This window comes from Gopherus evgoodei, unplaced genomic scaffold (assembly GCF_007399415.2).
Source record: "Gopherus evgoodei ecotype Sinaloan lineage unplaced genomic scaffold, rGopEvg1_v1.p scaffold_36_arrow_ctg1, whole genome shotgun sequence".
Taxonomy (NCBI): Eukaryota; Metazoa; Chordata; order Testudines; family Testudinidae; genus Gopherus; species Gopherus evgoodei.
Genome location: NW_022060038.1, coordinates 3067227 through 3086543, shown reverse-complemented (window position 1 = coordinate 3086543; position 19317 = coordinate 3067227). Strand labels below are relative to the sequence as shown.

The following is a 19317-nucleotide window of genomic DNA, read 5'->3' as shown; positions in this document are numbered from 1 at the left end:
AGCCCTTTGTGCCTGCGGAAAGTGTTTGTTTGTCCCCTCAGTCACCTGTCTGCAGATCTGCTGGTTATCTACCCATCCATTCTGGGCAATTACAGGAGATCAGACCTATGGTGGTCTAGGCATTATGCCTCATTTTCTTCCTAATTAGGTACAATTTTTAAATACACACAAATACACAGAGCAGGTGATGCCTCAGTAACTCAGCAGAGAGCACAAGAGTTCCTCTTTCCCTTTGGGATGGTCCCTTAATTACTGTTTACTCCTAACGCTGGATAAAGATCACAGAAGTGCAGACAGGTTTGTCTCCAGTCTGTTTACATCAAGATGCTGCTTCTCCCCTAGAGGCTGAGCAAACCCCACTAGGATTTCACAGAGCAATATTATTAATGGTGCACACCCCTGTGTTGGCACTTGCCATGAGATGCTGCTGCAAATGCTGGGGTGTGTGAAGTGTGGGATACAGATATCTAAGGTGGATTCCCAGGGAGGACACGTCCCTCTCAGAATTCACAGGTACCCGTCTCTTCCTGGGGAGCTCCCTTGCTCAACAAACCCAGTGCAATGTGGGCATGATGGGGTAGAGAATAGGTCTGTGGCCCTTTCCACTGTGCACAGCCAGGGTACTTCCGCCTGACGAGGAGTTTGCTCCAGTATTATGGGCCAAAATTTCCCACTGTTTGGTGCCCTCCCTGGCTGATGGTCTCCAACGCCATGGTGGCTGCATTTCAGTGGCCCGTAATTTGCTGAGGCAAAACTCCCCTTGGAGTAAGAACTGTTTAAGGAGCTCAAGAGCCAGCAGTGTGTTAATGCACAGACACTGCCACCGCATCCTCTTCCATTTCAGAGCTTTGGCTGTTAACCGGGTGGGGGGAAAGGAGGATGATGAGAGGGAGGAACTGGGGGGTGTTAACTTGCTTTTATCTGCTGGAAACCATGGAGGTGCTAGGACTCCTAACTAGAATAATTATGATTTTTTTTAAACTTGGGCAAGACACCTTCTTTCATAGCTTCATTCAAGAAGTCAGCTGAACTGTTACATGTGAAACTTTCAAAAAACAATTTAGCCAGAAGGAGACACCCAGTGCAGGAAATTTCAATTCCAACACTTGAAGTTTGGCAAATTTATAAGCATCAGAAAATGAACTCTTCTAATGCAAGGTGTCAGACAGCCGTAACTAATATGGATACTACCAGTACCATCTAAAATGGCCAATCCATTTGTGAATCCCATTCAGGTAACCTCTTTGTTCCAATAATGTCTGTTGCAAGGAGATCCACTGGCCAAATATGCATCGCGTAAACAATTTTATTTTATCAGTGTTATATGTTCAGAGTTCTAATATAATTGAATGTTCCTTTGTTCATGCATTGTGAGAAAGAGTAAATATAAAAGCCTGATGTACTTTCGTTATCAATAGATTCATGGGTTTCAAGATCAGAAGGGCCATTGTATCATCCAGTCTGACTTCCTGTAAAATACAGGTAATTAAATTTCCTCTAGTTACCTCTGAATTGTGCCCAATGACTTGTGTGTGACTAAGGCCTGGTCTACAGTAGGATTTTACATCATAGACTCATAGAGCCACAGGATGAAAAGGGATGACAAACATCAGCTGGTATAACCTTCTGTGAAGATGCAGGATCTGTTGCTTCTGAACCATCACAGACAGATGGCTGTCCAGCCTCTACTGAAGAAGCTTCTACAGCCCTCCTGTTCTTACAGTTGGGAAGATTTCTGTGAGATTCCATCTAAATCTGCTCTGCTGGATTTTGAACCTTTTGTCCTGTGCTCAGTGGCAAGACAGAACAACTTTTCGCAAGTATTTGAAGACCATTGTCATAACCCCCCTCAGTCTCCTTTTTCCAAACTAAATATCAACCTCTGATACTACAGCTTGCATTTCATCCCTTTGATCATCTTTGTCTCTCACCTCTGGATCCTTTGCAGTTTCTCAACATCCTTTCTATATATTTGTAACCAAAACAGTACACAGTACTCCAGCTGAACCCTAACCAGTGCTGAATAGAGAGGTAGCATCACCTTCTGTGACTCGCATGCTCTGCCTCTGCTAATGCAACCGAAAATTGCTTTTGCATCTTTTGCAATAGTTAAAAAAAAAACAAAAAACCTACATTCCTGAGAGATGTAGCTATATCAACCTAACCACAGTGTAGACAGAATGAGATCAGGGAGGCGAATTACCTACACTGAAGGAGGAATCCCTGCCATTAGTGTCAGTAGTGTCTACACATAAGTGCTACGGCAGCGTCGCTGTAGCATTTTAATGTGGACAAGCCAGTAATCAGATCTTACAGAAAAGCATCTAGTCTGGATCTGCAGGCACGAGAAGCTGGAGAATCCACCACTTCCCTTTGCAGTGTGTTTAGGGTGACCAGATGTCCCGATTTTATAGGGAGAGTCCCAGTTTTGGGGTCTCTTTCTTATATAGGCTCCTATTACTCACCACCCCCTGTCCCAATTTTTCACACTTGCTGTCTGGTCACCCTAAGTGTGTTCCAATGGCTAATCACCTTCTGTGCTAACTATTTGGCCCTTATTTCCAACTGGAATTTGTCTAGATTCAGCTTTCAGCCTCTGGGCCCTCCTCTGCCTTTCTCCACTAGATTACAAAGCCCAATATTAGTATTTAAGTTAAATAAATGAAGCTCTTTTAAGTCTCTCACTGTCCAGCATTTTCGCCAGCCTCCAAACATTTTTGTGGCTCTTTTCTGCACCTGCTACAATTTTTCAAGATCCTTTTTGAAATGTGGACCCTGGGACTGCACACAGCCAGTTTCACCACTGCCATGTGCAGAGGGAAAATCCTTCCTTTGTTGCAACTGAACACTCCCCTGTTTATGCATCCAAGGATCTCATCAGTTCTTTTGGGCAGAGCATCGCACTGAGAGCTCACAATGAGTTGGTTTTACACAATGACCCCTAAATCCTTTTCAGGGTCCCTGTGTTCCATGATACAGTGCCCGAGCCTGTGGGCTTGGCCTGCTTCCCTCTTCCATAAGGATAACTTTGCATTTAACTATATTAAAATATTTTACTCAACTCACTAAACACTCCACATCAATCCGTATGCCTGCCCTGACCTCACCATTGTATACTCTCTGCCAATTTTTGAGTCATCTGCAAATTTTCTCTGCAGTGATATTTTATTTGCTTCCAGATCATTGACGAAAATATTGAATAGCATCAGGCCTAGAACTGATCCTTGCAGAACCTAAATGGAAACACCCCCATTCACTGACAATGGCCCATAGACAGCTGCTTGTAGTTAACCAGTTTTTAGTTCATTTTAAGCATGATGTTGTACACTGTTCAGTTTTTTGTCTGAATATTTATCCTGCTAATTGAAATGCTTCAGAGAAATTGAAGTCTACTGCATCTGCACTTTTCCCTTGATCAACCAAACGTGTTCACTTATTGAAGGAGGAAATAGGGTTTCTGTGACAAGAACCGCTTTACATACACCATGTTGTTGACTGGCATTAATTATATTCCTAGACTATTTTTAAAGCATTGTCATATCAGTGTTCCATTGTTTTCTAAACTTGTCTAATCTCTTTTTTTTAAACTTACCCTTTATTTTTAAAAAGTCTACATGTATCACAGAACTACCCTGTATTTGCCTTCTTTTTTTTGTCTCTCCTGCTGCCTGATTATGTACTTCTGGTTCAGAATGAGATGTGTGGTTTCTTGTTGAATTCGTAACTCTGCTGTTTGTAACCCTATGGTTTTATTATAGATGCTGTTTAACATCCTCCTTTACTGCTAATGAACTTGAAAGTATTTCATCATCTCGTGTTCTATGAGTGCCCCATACTGCTTCTTTCCTAGTGCAGAACAAAAATATTTATCGAACAAATCTACCTTTTTTGAAATATTAACAAGATGCTTTTCTCCCTCTAGGAATTGGCCTAAACCTTTTCTAGGATTTCTTTTGTTCTTAAAAAACTTAATAACCTCCTATTCTGATCCTTAGTCCTGCCAAGCATGGAATTTTCCTTTATGTTTTTAAAGTTTCCTATCAATTTTTATAACTTCCAATTTGTATGGCTTGCTATCTGTATTCCCTCCCCTCCATTTGTTTTCCCCTACTAATTTCTGACTTCCCTCTGCCACTAAACAGAGTTTTTAGTCAATGTTGTTTTCCCACATTGACTGTGGAATTGTAGCTTTTTAGCAATCTAATACACTATTGCCAATGAACTTCCAAGTTTCATTCCCATTTTGCTGTCTACATTTTTCCTCCCAGTCATTTTTCCTGATAATTTCCCTCAAGTTTGGGGAATTAAACCATTTCAAGCACTGTCTACAGACATTACTAGTAGAGAACTGTTGTCTGTCTGCCCATTTAAATGTAATCAATTCAATTTTTTATTTTTTCCTCCTGTATCATATGCCCCCTTGTTTGTCTCCTCCTTAAACTAAACAATCCCAGTCTTTTCAATCTGTCTGCACATGGTAACCTCCAACATTTTCACAGCCTGTCTTAGAAATCCCTTTTAGAACTGTTATATCCTTGTAGTAGAGTCTGGATGACCAAAACTGAGCTTATCTCATTTCTTAGGCATCCAGATATTTCCTTTCTTTGCTCACTGCTGTGAATGAGCAGGAGTTTCCATGGAGCTGCCATCAATGATGCTCAGGTCTTTTCCCTGAGATGTGTTTAGGCTGGGAAGTTTTCTCTGGAACAGGTGTTGACTCCTTGGGTGTTCTGGGGTTGGAGCAGCCACAAGGAAAAATTAGTGGGTGTTCTGCACCCACTGGCAGCCAAGCTCCCCTCTCTGTGCCCCCCGCCCCACCTCACCTCTTCCTCCACCTATGCATCCTCCCCGAGTATGCCGCATTCCCGCTCCTCCGCCAGGCTCCCAGTATTTGCCACCTCCACAGCTGTTTGGCGGTGGTGCAAGCTCTGGGGTGGAGAGGCGAGGAGCAGGAACATGGCACACTCAGGGCAGCAGGTGGGGAAGAGGCGGGGCTGGGGAGTGGAACTGGGAAGACGTCAGAATAGGGCCAGGGAGGGGGTGGAGTTGGGGCGGGGACTTTGGGGGAAGGGGGTTGAATGGGGGCAGGGCAGGGTTGGCAGGGGATGGGCAGGAGTGGAATTGGGGTGGGGCCGGAGGCAGAGACGGGTCAAGCACCAACCTGTGCAAGAAGAAGTCGGTGCCTATGTCCTCTGGCACACGTCTTAGAAAAAGTTTTTTTTCCACTCTCAGATTTTGAGCAACAGTGTTAGTGGGGAACTCCCTACAGCATGGACTCTCTCGCCTGTCTCTCATTGCATTAAGGAACAATTAGGCACAACCAGTACTGACACTCGTGTTTCCTGCTGGTGCCGATTAAGGTTTCCCACATCACAATGTGTAGGAATTATTTGATGCATGGAGCACCATAAAATATATAATTAGCATTAGGAGCATCAGTTATTCATTAATCATTTTTCTCAATAATAAAAATGTCAAATTTTAGTGTGTGAAGAGCCACCAATCTGTTTCACCCATGAGAACAGCCTCCAGTTGTGCATATAGTGTCTTGTATGAACATTGTCTCTCCATCAGGGCATTTCTCCTGGGACCATAATCCTAGACCCTGAACACATACAGGAAATCAGAGAAACTTATGTTACATGCAGGAGACACCGTTCTGTCTCAGACTTGGACATCTTCTCCTCTACTCCATGTCAGATTCTAACACAACCGACTTCCCCAACCCCTCCACCTTCATCCTGCTGGGCATTCCTGGCCTGGAAGCAGCTCATATCTGGATCTCCACCTCCTTCTGCATCATGTACACCATAGCCATCTTGGGGAACTTCACCATCCTGTTCATCGTGAAGAGGAAGCCAAGCCTCCATGGACCTATGTACTATTTCCTCTGCATGCTGGCCGTCACCGACCTGGTCCTGCCTACGTCCATCCTGCCCAAAATGCTGAGCATATTCTGGTTCAATTCCAGGGAGATTGATTTCAGTGCCTGCCTCACCCAACTGTTTTTCATTCATTGCTTCTTCATGACTGAATCTGGGATTTTTGTGGCCATGGCTTTCGATCGCTACGTGGCCATCTGCCATCCCCTGAGACATTCCACCATTCTGACAAACCCGGTGGTGGCCAAGATCGGCCTTGCTGTGATGTTGCGTGGTGGCATAGTTGTACTGCCCTATCTCCTCCTCGCAAGGCAATGGTCATATTGCAGAACCAACATCATCCCCCACACTCACTGCGAGCATATGGCTGTAGTGAAGCTGGCCTGCGCCAACACCCATGTCAGTAGTTATTATGGGCTGTTTGTGGTATTCTGTGTAACTGGTCTGGATGTGATTTTTATCTCCATGTCCTATATCCAGATCCTTAGGGCCATCTTCAGCCTCCCCACAAAGGACGTCCAGCTCAAGACGTTTGGGACCTGTGGCTCTCACCTCTGTGCCATCTCGGCATTTTATATCCCACGTCTCTTTTCCTCCCTTAAGTCTCGGTTTGGCCAGAATATGCCCCTGCATTTCCACATTCTCAGTGCCAATGTATATCTACTGCTGCCCCCCATGCTAAACCCCATCATCTATGGGATGAGGACGAAAGAGATCCGGGGCAGGATCCTCCAGCTCTTTGCTCAGAAAGGGACTAAAATTTTCTCCTAGTGATCTGGTTCGCAGACTGAGCTTTGTGGGGAGCTGGCTGGTGATTTGCTGCTGGACCCTCTTCTCTGTATCATTGGCTGACCAAAGAGACATTAAATCCTTTCCTGACCATACTGTGCTGTGTCAACCTGACAAACTCTTTAACTCATAACGTTGCCATCCTTCTTATTTCTGGTAACTAGACCCCCGATATAAGGGGGTTCCAAAGAGGATGGATCTAGATTGTTCCCAGTGGTACCAGATGATAGAACAATGAGCAATGGTCTCAAGTTGCAGTGGAGGAGGTTTCGTTTGGCTATTAGGAAACATTATTTCACTAGGAGGGTGGTGAAGCACTGGAATGGGTTCCCTAAGGAGGTGGTGGTATCTCCTTCCTTAGAGGTTTTTAAGGTCAGGCTTGACAAAGCCCTGGCTGGGATGATTTAGTTGGTGTTGGTCCTGCTTTGAGCAGGGGCTTGGACAAGATGACCTCCTGAGGTCTCTTCCAACCCTGATATTCTATGATTCTAGGATTCCTTGCCCCTGCTTCCCATTTTCCTTCAAGGCTCGACCCACTTCTACACCTTTTCTCCTAAGGCTCTGCTCCATCCTTCTCTCCTCCCCTGTCACTCTCTATGTCATCTCCACCTCCCTCGCCCACCTCCACCACAGCTGGGCTCCCTCTGCTCCAGGGCTGGGACAGGAGCTGCTGCAGCCTGACCAGGAGCCGTCAGTGAGTGCAGTGGGGTTGCAGCACTGGAACCAACAAGGAGCAGAGCGGGAAGCCAGGAAACCGTACAAAGCAGCTGAGGGTTGGGAGCAAGGTTGTGTTGTAGGTGGGCGACGCTGTGCTTCATACAGCTTGTGGGCCCTAAAGCTCAGCTACTAAGTTCTAAGGGCAGAGACCCTTGTGTGGCTTATTTCCTTCGCTTTCAGCTCCAATTTGTTCCTCCCAGCTGGGGGCCTGTAGCAAGCAGGGTCCCTGCAATGGGGATGGGCTGGGAGCCCTTTGCCCTGATCCTGACCTCAGGGGCAGGGCAAGGGATCAGCTTTGAAACTAGGTGGACAACAGCTGAGAGAGGTGGAAGGATAAGCCCACATGTTAGCTGGGAAGGCGGGATGCTCGGCAGAGGCCGGGGAGGCTTTGGTGGCTCACAAGGAGGGAGATGAACAGCAGACCTGCCATTATCCATCTATTTACACACGTACACGACACCTTATCTGGAACTACAGGTCACTCATTGCCCTGGGAATGAAGCTGAACAGGAAAGCTGAGTCTAATATATGCTCTGCATGGTGCTTTTGGTCACTACATCTTAACAATTTTTAGGTAGGCTGCTAGGCAGCATCAGCCCCATGTCATGGATGGACTGAGCAATGCAGAGGTAAAGCACTCTGTTATAAGAAGGCTACATTCCTCTGGGAATGAGTGGTAGCCTTGTTGTGCTACCGAAGCTCCTGGAGTCCACGTGATCACTGGCCATGTAGTGGCATTCCTCGGTACTCTCACTTGCAAATTTGCTGCTCTTTCACTCTAGTAATGTGTTCCCAACAAGAACGCTGCCAAAACCAACACAGCTGATGGGGGCAGTTGCTGGGCAGAGTTTGAATATCCTCGCTCCAGATCTTGTGCTGCTTTTAGAGCAGCTTCTGGAGACATGAGCATGAAAAACATAACACCAGAATTCCTTAGCTTTCCTCAGCTTCCCATATCACTCCCATCCATGGGAGTTGGGGTACCCATTTTTCTATAGATCTGCAACTTTGTAGCAAGCCTGCTGCCATGACATTCCTCCAAATGCTGCAGAAGGGAACAGGGGAGCAGTTCCTGCTGTACAAGCACTCACATCATTCAAGTAGCCTCCAGGCCTGCCTATGAAGCTGCCAGCTGCCCACCAATCCCTCCAGACAAGTGTGTGGTTTTCTGTCAGATTTTGATGGATGTTTGGCTGCATGTGAGTGTTTTTCCTGTATGTCATCCCAGCTCTGTGCAGGTACCTGGAACAACAGACCTCAAGTGAACTACCCAATAAGACCACAAGACCTGTTAAGGTGTGAAGGCACCTGGCCAGGTTTATTGTTGAAAAAGCACAGTACTAATATCCTACAGACTCTACTGGGTCACTAATACATGTATGTTCATGACAATGGACACAGCTCAGTCAGTGGCGGGACTTTCCACTGCCCCCTAGGCTGGACAAAGACACTGTCTCTGAGATACATATTTATACACCACTACAAACAAGTTATGTATCACTCCTGACATATCTAGGTTCCAACCTCAGATGTATTCAGGGGCCTCCCATTACGTTGTACATATTGGTTAATTAAAATATCTCTATTAATCATGTTGTCTGTCTTTGTCCCTAAGATGGGTGAGCATGTTCCTGTTCTCTTTGGGGAATGTGCTTGGTATCAAAATGTGCAGGTACCACCTTTCTGAAATATCAGTAGAGCTTGACCACTACTTTAGTTCAGGCCTCAGGCCTCACATCAAGCTTCTGATACAACGTCTTACGTTTCGGTCCCTCTTCCTACTACAGTGTTCATACTGAGCTGGTTGCAGTTTGTAGCTGAAGGTTGCTTGATGGTAATGGGCTGGGACTTCATTTTACTTGGATTAATAATCAGATTATTGTGCACTGTTTCTTGCCCAGCTAGATCAGCTCTTTGCTGGAGTGATTCCTAGTGCTACACCTACAATTGCCACTGAAGTCGATTGAAAAAAACAGCCCCTTGATCACTTGTAACTGGCACCTAGAGTGAGATGCACATTAGAAGTGGCAGGAAGAGGGTGGTGTTTTGGAGGCGGGGGGTGAGTTACAAAGGAAAGAGAGAGATGGACGCAAATGCATGGAGAGAGGGAGAGTGAAATGAGACAAAACTGGACTCTCTGCCTCTTCCATTCTGGGGAGCACTTTCCAAAAGAGAGACAAACCCTCTGCCTGACCCCTGTGTGATGGGTTGGGTCACAGAACCCCCCTTGAGAGCTGCCACCTGATGTGCCAAGACTACATCTACCCCTACCTTCCCTGCCAGCTCGGGGCCCCAGCACCCTGTCTTGCTGAGCCAGACACACCCATATGCTCCAACACAGACCCAGGGTCTGAATTACTCGCCCCAAAGCTGCAGGTTTACCAGAAAACAGCTCACAGAAGTCTGCTTGTCTTTAACACTCAGATGCCCAACTCGCAATGGGGTCTAAACTCACATAAATCTGTTGTACCCTGTATAAAGCTTATGCGGGGTAAACTCAAATTGTTTGCCCTCTAACACTGATAGAGAAATATGCACAGATGTTTGCTCCCCAGATATTAATACACACTCTGAGTTAGTTAATAAGTAAGAAGTGATTTTATTAAATACAGAAGGTAGGATTTAAGTGGTTCCAAGTAGTATCAGACAGAACAAAGTAAGCCACCAAGCAAAATAAAATCAAACGTACATATCTATGTCTAATCAAACTGAATCCAGATAATCTCACCCTCAGAGATGCTTCAGTATGTTTTTTTCCTCAGACTGGACACCTTCCAGGCCTGGGAACAATTCTTTGCCCGGGTACAGGTCTTGTTCGAGCTCAGGTGGTAGCTAGGGGTACCCATTTATGTATCTTTTGCATAAAGCGGGAATCCTTTGTCCCACTCTGGGTTCCCACCCCTCCTTCACAATGGAAAGACACCAAGTTAAAGATGGATTCCAGTTCAGATAACATGATCACATATCACTGCAAGATGTCATTACCCACTTGCCAGCACACACGTGTACAGGAAGAATTACAGGTAAAACACACCCATCTGCAGTCAGTTGTCCTGGTTAATGGGAGTCAACCAGATTCCAAACCAACATTAATGGCCCACACTTTGCATAATTACAATAGGCCCTCAGAGTTATAGTTCATATTTCTAGTTAGAGATACAAGACTGGTACATCTATACAAATAGGACGATCACACTCAGATTATAAACTTTACAAGAGACCTTTTGCAGGAAGCATATTCCAGTTACATTATATTTACTCATTAGCATATTTTTATAAAACCATATAGACTGCAATGTCACACTCTGCCATCACTGCCTGGTTTAGGAAACATTTCCTTCAGGGGAATCCAGTTGGGTCAGTCCAGAAACCAGAGCACTCTGTGAAACACCGTGGTCAGAGGAGCCACATTTGGGAAAACATCTTGTGGACACTTTTCGCCCAGCCCCACTCTTCTCCCACTCACAGTCCTCTGGCATTCATGTAGCGGCTCCAGATTTGCTGTCACAACCCTGCTCCAGCGCTTGTGGTTGGGCACCCACCAGGCAGTTGTGTTTGGGTCCCACCCTGGAACCATGTGCTTTTGAGTTGCAGCCACGTTCAGGCCCTGCCTTTGTGTCCAATCTTGGGTGCAGTTTCCATTCTAGCGTCTCTCTCTGTGAGTGGAGACCTGATCACGAAGCAGCGAGGCCCTGAGACTGGTTTTGACTTGACTCCTCCAGACTCTCCAAGTGCTTCAGGGCACCCTTCCCAGCGCTCTCCCTTGGGCACATTCTGTTTCCAGTTTCTCTCTTTTGTGTCACAGGATCGTTAAAGCAAACAGACCCAGGCCTTGCAAAAGAGGTTGCTAAAACAATTCCTCTACTTTAGAGAGCACAAGAGATACCCAGATCTAGGTAAACACAATACAATACCTGCACATCATTCCCTGCCTCTGTATACTCACTACCCTGGAGCATTCCTTGGGGTTTGGTAAGAGCCATCTAGAGTGTCCAGAGGCCATGTCCTGCAACTCCTGGCTTCTCCTCCAGCTGAGTCTGTCTCGCTGCTGCAGCCATACCCCTGAAACCAAATCTGCTGAATATGTGCCTCTCTCCTGCCCCAGCTACTTCTGGCTCATCCAGTCTCTGTGTTTTTAAAGGACTACACCTAAACTGCCTCTCTCTTTTCACTCTTCTGGGGAGGTTTCATTCCTTCTATGACCACCCCTCAGCTGAGAAGCTGGAGAAAACTGGCTTTGTCTAGAATGCAGTTATTCCTTGCTTCTGTCCGGACAAGATCTTATTAGGAGGGATATTTCTAATGACTGACCTATTTATTGACAGATGTTTCCAGCTTCTGCTCTTAGGGCAGGAAGTTTGTTTATAAACAGAGGCAAGGTGACAAAGGGCTAGTCATTACATTAAATTAAGGCTCCTTAGATGATCCTAGAAGCATTGCCAGACACCCCTGTTAAAAGATAGGAAAGAAGGAAGGAAAATCTGGTGAGAATGGAAAGAGTTAAATAGTGCTGACCCCCAGGGGTCTATACCGGGACTAGTGCTATTTAACATCTATAGCAATGATCTAGAAAAAGGAGTAAACAGTGAGGTGGCAAAATGTGCAGATGATAAAATATTAATCAAGATTGTTAAATCCAAAACAGACTGGGAAGAGCTACAAAGGGATCTCACAAAACTGGGTGATGGGGCAACACAATGGCAGATGAAATTCAGTGTTGATAAATGCAAAATGATGCACATGGCTAAATATAATCCCAACTATATCTACCAAATGATAGGGTTGAAATCAGCTGATAAACATTAAGAAAGATCTTGGAATCACTGTGCACAGTTCTCTGAAAACATCTGCGCAATGTACAGTGGCAACCAGAAAAGCTAACAGAATGTTGGGAATTATTAAGAAAGGGATAGATAATAAGAGAGAAAATATCATATTGCCTCTTGTAGCAGAGCCATCATCCCACTTCGGTTTGGAAGGGGTTAAAAACAGACCTGGGAAAGGGCTGCCCATGAGATCCAATCACGAGCGGGCTTAAGACAGCCAATCAGGATCCAGCAAGGTCAGTATAAGAAGAGATCCTGGAGAAAAGGAATTGAGTCTTGCTCCAGCAGGTGATCAAGAAGGACCTAGCTGCCTGGGAGAGACAGGGGTACCTTGGACAGAGCAGTACTGGGAAAGGGCAGGCTGAGCTGGGGATCTCTGGCCTGGCGACCTCCCAGGCTGAGACCTTGCATCAAAGGCCTGCAAATGTACTAGGTAGGCAGCCAGGACAAGAAAAGGCAGCAGGTCCAACCGCCTTGCCAGCGATGAGAGACCATTTCAAACTGCATTATGAATTGGCCACTCATCATCAGCCAGGAGGTTGGACCTGCTGCCTCTTCCTTCCTTGTCTGCCTTCCCACAGCCCTAATACCTCTTCCAGGCCTGACAGCAAGGGTTTGCCAGTCTGCGCTGTCCAAGGTACTCTTTCCTCTTTCAGTCAGCCAGGTCCATCTCTCTCCAGCCTTCTGGCCCCGCAGACTTTTTATAGGGCCCAGCCTGGCCCTGACTGGCTTCCTCCCAGCCTTTGCCTGATTGGCCCTCTCCAAGGGCCGGTTTTTAACATTTTAACCTTTTCTAAGCCGGAACAGGGTGACTGCCCCACTACACCTCCCTACTCAAGATCATCACCTCTGGGGGTAGGGGTGTCTCCTCGCCTGAGCTAGTCACACATGCACCTCCAGAGCCGCTTCCGATTCCTCCATCTGCTTACGCAGACGGGTCTCCTCCTTTATGATGCCCCCATTTTCCACCATGAGTAGTAGGGATGGGCACTCTCCGCCATGGCACCTCCTGCTGGTCAGTCAAGGAATTAGCTCATCCAGCTCACATGCGCCCTCCTCTGGCCAGTTTCTCCCCTGCCCAAACCTGCCCCTCTGTAGTCCCTTTATCTTCTCCAGTTCAGGCCCCATGTCCCTTCTGGACCATGGTGCCCCTTACCTTGGGATGCTATCCCCCCAGCAGTGTCCCCACACTCTGGGTCTTCCCTCCTCAGGGGAACCACAACTCCCCTATATCCACCTTGCCTCAGTGGCTAATGCTAGTCATCATCTAGCCCCTTCTCTTGGGGGCAAATTACAGTCTGAAATGGTCACTCATCACTGGCAAGGGGGTTGGACCTGCTGCTTTTTCTTGGCCTGGCTGCCTCCCTAGTATCTCCTCAGGCCTTCGCTGCAAGGCCTCAGCCTGGGAGGTTGCCAGGCCAGAGATCCCCAGCTCAGCCTGCCCTTTCCCAGCACTGCTCTGTCCAAGGTACCTACCAGGCAGCTAGGTCCTTCTTAACCCCCTATTGGAGCAAGACTCACTTCCTTTTCTCCAGGAGCCCTTCTTATATTGGCCCTGCCAGGCCCTAATTGGCTCCCTTAAGCCCGTTCATGATTGGTTCTCCTGAGCAGCCCTTTCCCAGGACTGTTGTTAACCAATTCCAAAGTGGAGCGGGGTGACTGCCCCGCTACTCCCCCCTCTCAATATCCCATGCCCAGAAGTAAGGGGCTCCTCTAGCCTGTGCAACCCGGAGATGTGCTGCCAGTCTCACTCGCTTCTCTTCACTTTCCTTCAACTTCAGGACTAGGTCTTCCTTCTTCTTTTGGGCTTTCTGCAGCTCCACCTCCTCTTTCCACTGGGCACATTCTGCAGCTATCAGCTGCGTATATAGGTTATTGTCCACCGGACCCTTTAATGTCAGGGTCTGGGTTCCCATCGTAGGCTGCTCCCTCACAGTCTGGGTCCCGACCTCTCACTTGGCTGACTCTGTCTCAGTCCCCTTTTCTGCCACCTCATGCTGGTGGCTCAGGCAGGTCTATCACCTTCACTGCCATGTTAACCACACTCATAGAATCATAGAATCTCAGGGATGGAAGGGACCTCAGGAGGCATCTAGTCCAACCCCCTGCTCAAAGCAGGACCAATTCCCAACAAAATCATCCCAGACAGGGCTTTGTCAAGCCTGATCTTAAATACTTCTAAGGAAGGAGATTCCATCACCTCCCTAGGGAACCCATTCTAGTGCTTCACCTCCCTCCTAGTGAAATAGTGTTTCCTAATATCCAACCTAGACCTCCCCTATATCTTTGCCCCTTCTGGGTCCCCATGCATCTCCTCCTACAACAGCCCTCCCCTGAGGGGGCAGTGCCTGTTAAGATGGCCCTGCTTGCAGCAGCCAAAACAGATTCCTTGCTCCTCTGCTGCCTTGGGCCTCTCATAGACTCATAGACTCTAAGACTGGAAGGGACCTTGAGAGGTCATCGAGTCCAGTCCCCTGCCCTCATGGCAGGACCAAATACTGTCTAGACCATCCCTAATAGACATTTATCTAACCTACTCTTAAATATCTCCAGAGATGGAGATTCCACAACTTCCCTAGGCAATCTATTCCAGTGTTTAACTACCCTGACAGTTAGGAACTTTTTCCTAATGTCCAACCTAAATCTCCCTTGCTGCAGTTTAAGCCCATTGCTTCTTGTTCTATCATTGGAGGCTAAGGTGAACAAGTTTTCTCCCTCCTCCTGATGACACCCTTTTAGATACCTGAAAACTGCTATCATGTCCCCTCTCAGTCTTCTCTTTTCCAATCTAAACAAACCCAATTCCTTCAGCCTTCCTTCATAGGTCATGTTCTCAAGACCTTTAATCATTCTTGTTGCTCTTCTCTGGACCCTCTCCAATTTCTCCACATCTTTCTTGAAATGCGGTGCCCAGAACTGGACACAATACTCCAGGTGAGGCCTAACCAGCGCAGAGTAAAGCGGAAGAATGACTTCTCGTGTCTTGTTTACAACACACCTGTTAATGCATCCCAGAATCACGTTTGCTTTTTTTGCAACAATATCACACTGTTGACTCATATTAAGCTTGTGGTCTACTATGACCCCTAGATCTCTTTCCGCCATACTCCTTCCTAGACAGTATCTTCCCATTCTGTATGTGTGAAACTGATTGTTCCTTCCTAGGTGGAGCACTTTGCATTTATCTTTATTGAACTTCATCCTGTTTCCCTCAGACCATTTCTCCAATTTGTCCAGATCATTTTGAATTTTGACCCTGTCCTCCAAAGCAGTTGCAATCCCTTCCAGTTTGGTATCGTCCGCAAACTTAATAAGCGTACTTTCTATGCCAACATCTAAATCGTTGATGAAGATATTGAACAGAACCGGTCCCAAAACAGACCCCTGCGGAACCCCACTTGTTATACCTTTCCAGCAGGATTGGGAGCCATTAACAACTACTCTCTGAGTATGGTTATCCAGCCAGTTATGCACCCACCTTATAGTAGCCCCATCTAAATTGTACTTTCCTAGTTTATCTATAAGAATATCATGCGAGACTGTATCAAATGCCTTACTAAAGTCTAGGTATATCACATCCACCGCTTCTCCCTTATACACAAGGCTCGTTATCCTATCAAAGAACGCTATCAGATTAGTTTGACACGATTTGTTCTTTACAAATCCATGCTGGCTATTCCCTATCACCTTACCACCTTCCAAGTGTTTGCAGATGATTTCTTTAATTACCTGCTCCATTATCTTCCCTGGCACAGAAGTTAAACTAACTGGTCTGTAGTTTCCTGGGTTGTTTTTATTTCCCTTTTTATAGATGGGCACTATATTTGCCCCCTTCCAGTCTTCTAGAATCTCCCTCGTCTCCCATGATTTCCCAAAGATAATAGCTAGAGGCTCAGATACCTCCTCTATTAACTCCTTGAGTATTCTAGGATGCATTTCATCAGGCCCTGGTGACTTGCAGGCATCTAACTTTTCTAAGTGATTTTTTACTTGCTCTTTCCTTATTTTCTCTTCTAAACCTACCCTCTTCCCGTAAGCATTCACTATATTAGACATTCCTTCAGACTTCTCAGTGAAGACTGAAACAAGGAAGTCATTAAGCATCTCTGCCATTTCCAGGTCTCCCGTTATTGTTTCCCCCTCCTCATTGAGCAGTGGGCCTACCCTGTCCTTGGTCTTCTTCTTGCTTCTAATGTATTGATAAAAAGTCTTTTTGTTTCCCTTTATTCCCATAGCTAGTTTGAGTTCATTTTGTGCCTTTGCTTTTCTAATCTTGCCTCTGCATTCCTGTGTTATTTGCCTACATTCATCCTTTGTAATCTGACCTAGTTTCCATTTTTTATATGATGCCTTTTTATTTTGTAGGTTACGCAAGATCTCGTGGTTAAGCCAAGTTGGTCTTTTGCCACATTTTCTATCTTTGCTAACCATTGGAATAACTTGCTTTTGGGCCCTTAATAGTGTCCCTTTGAAAAACTGCCAACTTTCCTCAGTTGTTTTTCCCCTCAGTCTTAATTCCCATGGGACCTTACCTATCAGCTTTCTGAGCTTACCAAAATCCGCCTTCCTGAAATCCATTGTCTCTATTCTGCTATACTCCCTTCTACCCTTGCTTAGAATTGCAAATTCTATGATTTCATGATCACTTCCACTCAAGCTTCCTTCTACTTTCAAATTCTCAACAAGTTCCTCTCTATTTGTTAAAATCAAGTCTAGAACAGCTTCCCCCCAGTAGCTTTTTCAACTTTCTGAAATAAAAAGTTGTCTGCAATGAAGTCCATAGTCTGTCTTGGGTCCCCTCTTCTCGCTGGGGTTCAACTGAACCCTCCACCTTGGGCCTAGGCACTCCGACTTCAGGTGTCCGCATTGCTCACAGGCCCAACATGTCCGTTGTCCCCTGGGTTTCCTCACCCAGCAGGCCTTCCCAGGGCCATGTTCCTTCTCCTGCTCTGGGTGAGGCTCCTTGCCCCCATTCTAGGAGGGGCAATCCCTCCTTAAATGTCCACACCTCCTTCAGGCATAACAAACCCTGTACTACACGACTAGCCTCCTAGCCCTGTTGTGAGGCTTTTCACACCACTCTCTGTGGTCTCTCCTGGATTCCTTGCTCAATAGTCTTTCAGGGGTCAGCTGTTCATCAGGCAGCTGCCCCAATTGTTCCTGAAGGGCCCAATACATCTCCCATTGTCCCTCCTGGATCTCCTGGATCATCTGTAGCAGGGACTCTAGTCTTCCCCACTGCTCATCAGTCCACTTTTGCTGGGGCACCAATGCTCGAATCCAGCCACAGATGGCATAAGATCCCTTTGTGAAAAACCCCTCTACATAGGCCCCCGATTGTCTCTCCTTGCCCCAAGATGCCAGAACATTTTAGTACCAGAGCTGAGTGAGTTTAATATTTATTTATTTTTCTTTCTTTTACATAGGAATTGGATACAGTTCTCCAGTCAGCTTATTGGTAAGTTATCTGCTAAAAAAAATACAGTTTTGGAGTGCCTAAGTAATCCCTTGAATCATGTTTAAAATTGTCATCCTTACCAAAACTTTAAATGGCTCCCTTGCAGCTGGGGGGTAAGAGGAGGAGGGACACAGTGATGATGCAGTGAGTGACAGGGTGAGGCCTTGGAGTAAAGAGGCAGAGTAGGGGCGGTGCCTTGTTGGAAGAAGTGGGGGCAAGGAATGGGACATTGGGGGTCCAGTACAAGCAATGAGAAAGATGTCAACTCAATGACTTCTACATAGACCGGTTGCCCAGTTTGTCACACTGACACTACACAGTAAGGTCAAGAAGGGGATTAATGTCTCTTTGATTGTCCAGTCAGGGACTCAAGGAGCACCATGTCAAAAGCCAGCTCTGCACGGAGCATGAGGAGAAAACTTTAGGTCCCTTTATGAGTAAAGAGCCAGAGCAGCCTGTCCCGGATTTCTTTGGTTCTCACACCAAAAATGATGGGGTTTAGCATGGGAGGCACCAGGAGGCACACATTCGTAAAGAGAACATGGAAATTCAGGGCCACATTGTGGCCAAATCGGTATGTGAGGAGGGAGAACAGACCTGGGATGTAAAAGGCTAAAATGGCACAGAGGTGGGAGCCACAGGTCCCAAAAGTCTTGAGCCGGGCATCTTTTGTGGGGAGTCTGAAGACAGCTCTGAGGATCTGGATATAGGACACAGCTATAAAAAACACATCTAGACTGATCACCAAGATTGCCATAAAGAGACCATAGTAAATATTGATGTGGATGTCAGCCCAGGGCAGCTTCACCACGGCTATGTGCTCGCAGCACGAGTGGGGTATGATGTTGGTTCTGCAATATGGCAACTGCCTTGCTAGCAAGGGACAGGGCAGTACAAGCATGCAGCCACGCAGCACCACGGCCAGGCCAATATTGGCCACCATGGGGTTTCTCAGGCTGATGGAAGATCTCAAGGGGTCACAGATGGCCACAAAGTGATCAAAAGCCATGGCCATGAAGATCCCAGACTCCATCGCAAAAAAGCAATGAATGAAGAACATCTGGATGAGGCAGGCACTGCAATCTACCTCCCTGGAATTGAACCAGACGATGCTCAGTGTTTTTGGAGTGGTGCATGTGCACAGGACCAGGTCGGTGACGGCCAGCATGCAGAGGAAATAGTTCATGGGCCCATGAAGGCTCAGCTCTGTCTTCACAATGAAGAGGACAGTGAAGTTCCCCAAGATGGCTATGGTGTACAGGGTGCAGAAGGGGATGGAGATCCAGACATGGGCCACCTCCAGGCCAGGAATGCCCATCAGGATGAAGGTGGAGGGGTTGGTGAAGTCAGTGGTGTTGGAATCTGACATGGAGTAGGGGAGAAGGTGTCCAGCTCCTAGGCAGAAAGGTGTCTCCTGCGTGTACTATGTGTTCCCCTGACTTCCTGTATGTGCCAGGCTCTAGGATGATGGTTGCAGTACAAATGCCTGGATGGAGAGACAATGTTAATATGAGACACTACATGCACTATTGGAGGCTGTTCTCATGAGTGAAACATTTTCATTATTCAGAGAAAGGAATTATGAAACTTTTTAACACTACTAATGCATCTGAGGAAGTGGGTATTCACCCACGAAAGCTCATGC

The 19317-nt window shown here is 46.5% G+C and overlaps 2 protein-coding genes across 2 annotated transcripts; one reads left to right on the top strand and one right to left on the bottom strand.

The window, feature by feature from the left end:
* The first annotated feature begins 5693 nt into the window (after positions 1-5693).
* On the top strand, positions 5694-6653 carry LOC115641932 (olfactory receptor 52R1-like). The gene has a single exon (XM_030545282.1). The coding sequence runs from the start codon at positions 5694-5696 to the stop codon at positions 6651-6653; it is 960 nt and encodes a 319-aa protein (XP_030401142.1).
* Positions 6654-18093: 11440 nt separating this feature from the next.
* On the bottom strand, positions 18094-18990 carry LOC115641931 (olfactory receptor 52H1-like). The gene has a single exon (XM_030545280.1). The coding sequence runs from the start codon at positions 18988-18990 to the stop codon at positions 18094-18096; it is 897 nt and encodes a 298-aa protein (XP_030401140.1).
* Positions 18991-19317: the final 327 nt, after the last annotated feature.

Bases quoted from the DNA above. Each gene is read 5' to 3' on its own strand.
- LOC115641932 (XM_030545282.1), top strand. From the start codon at position 5,694: ATGTCAGATTCTAACACAACCGACTTCCCCAACCCCTCCACCTTCATC.
- LOC115641931 (XM_030545280.1), bottom strand. From the start codon at position 18,990: ATGGGCATTCCTGGCCTGGAGGTGGCCCATGTCTGGATCTCCATCCCC.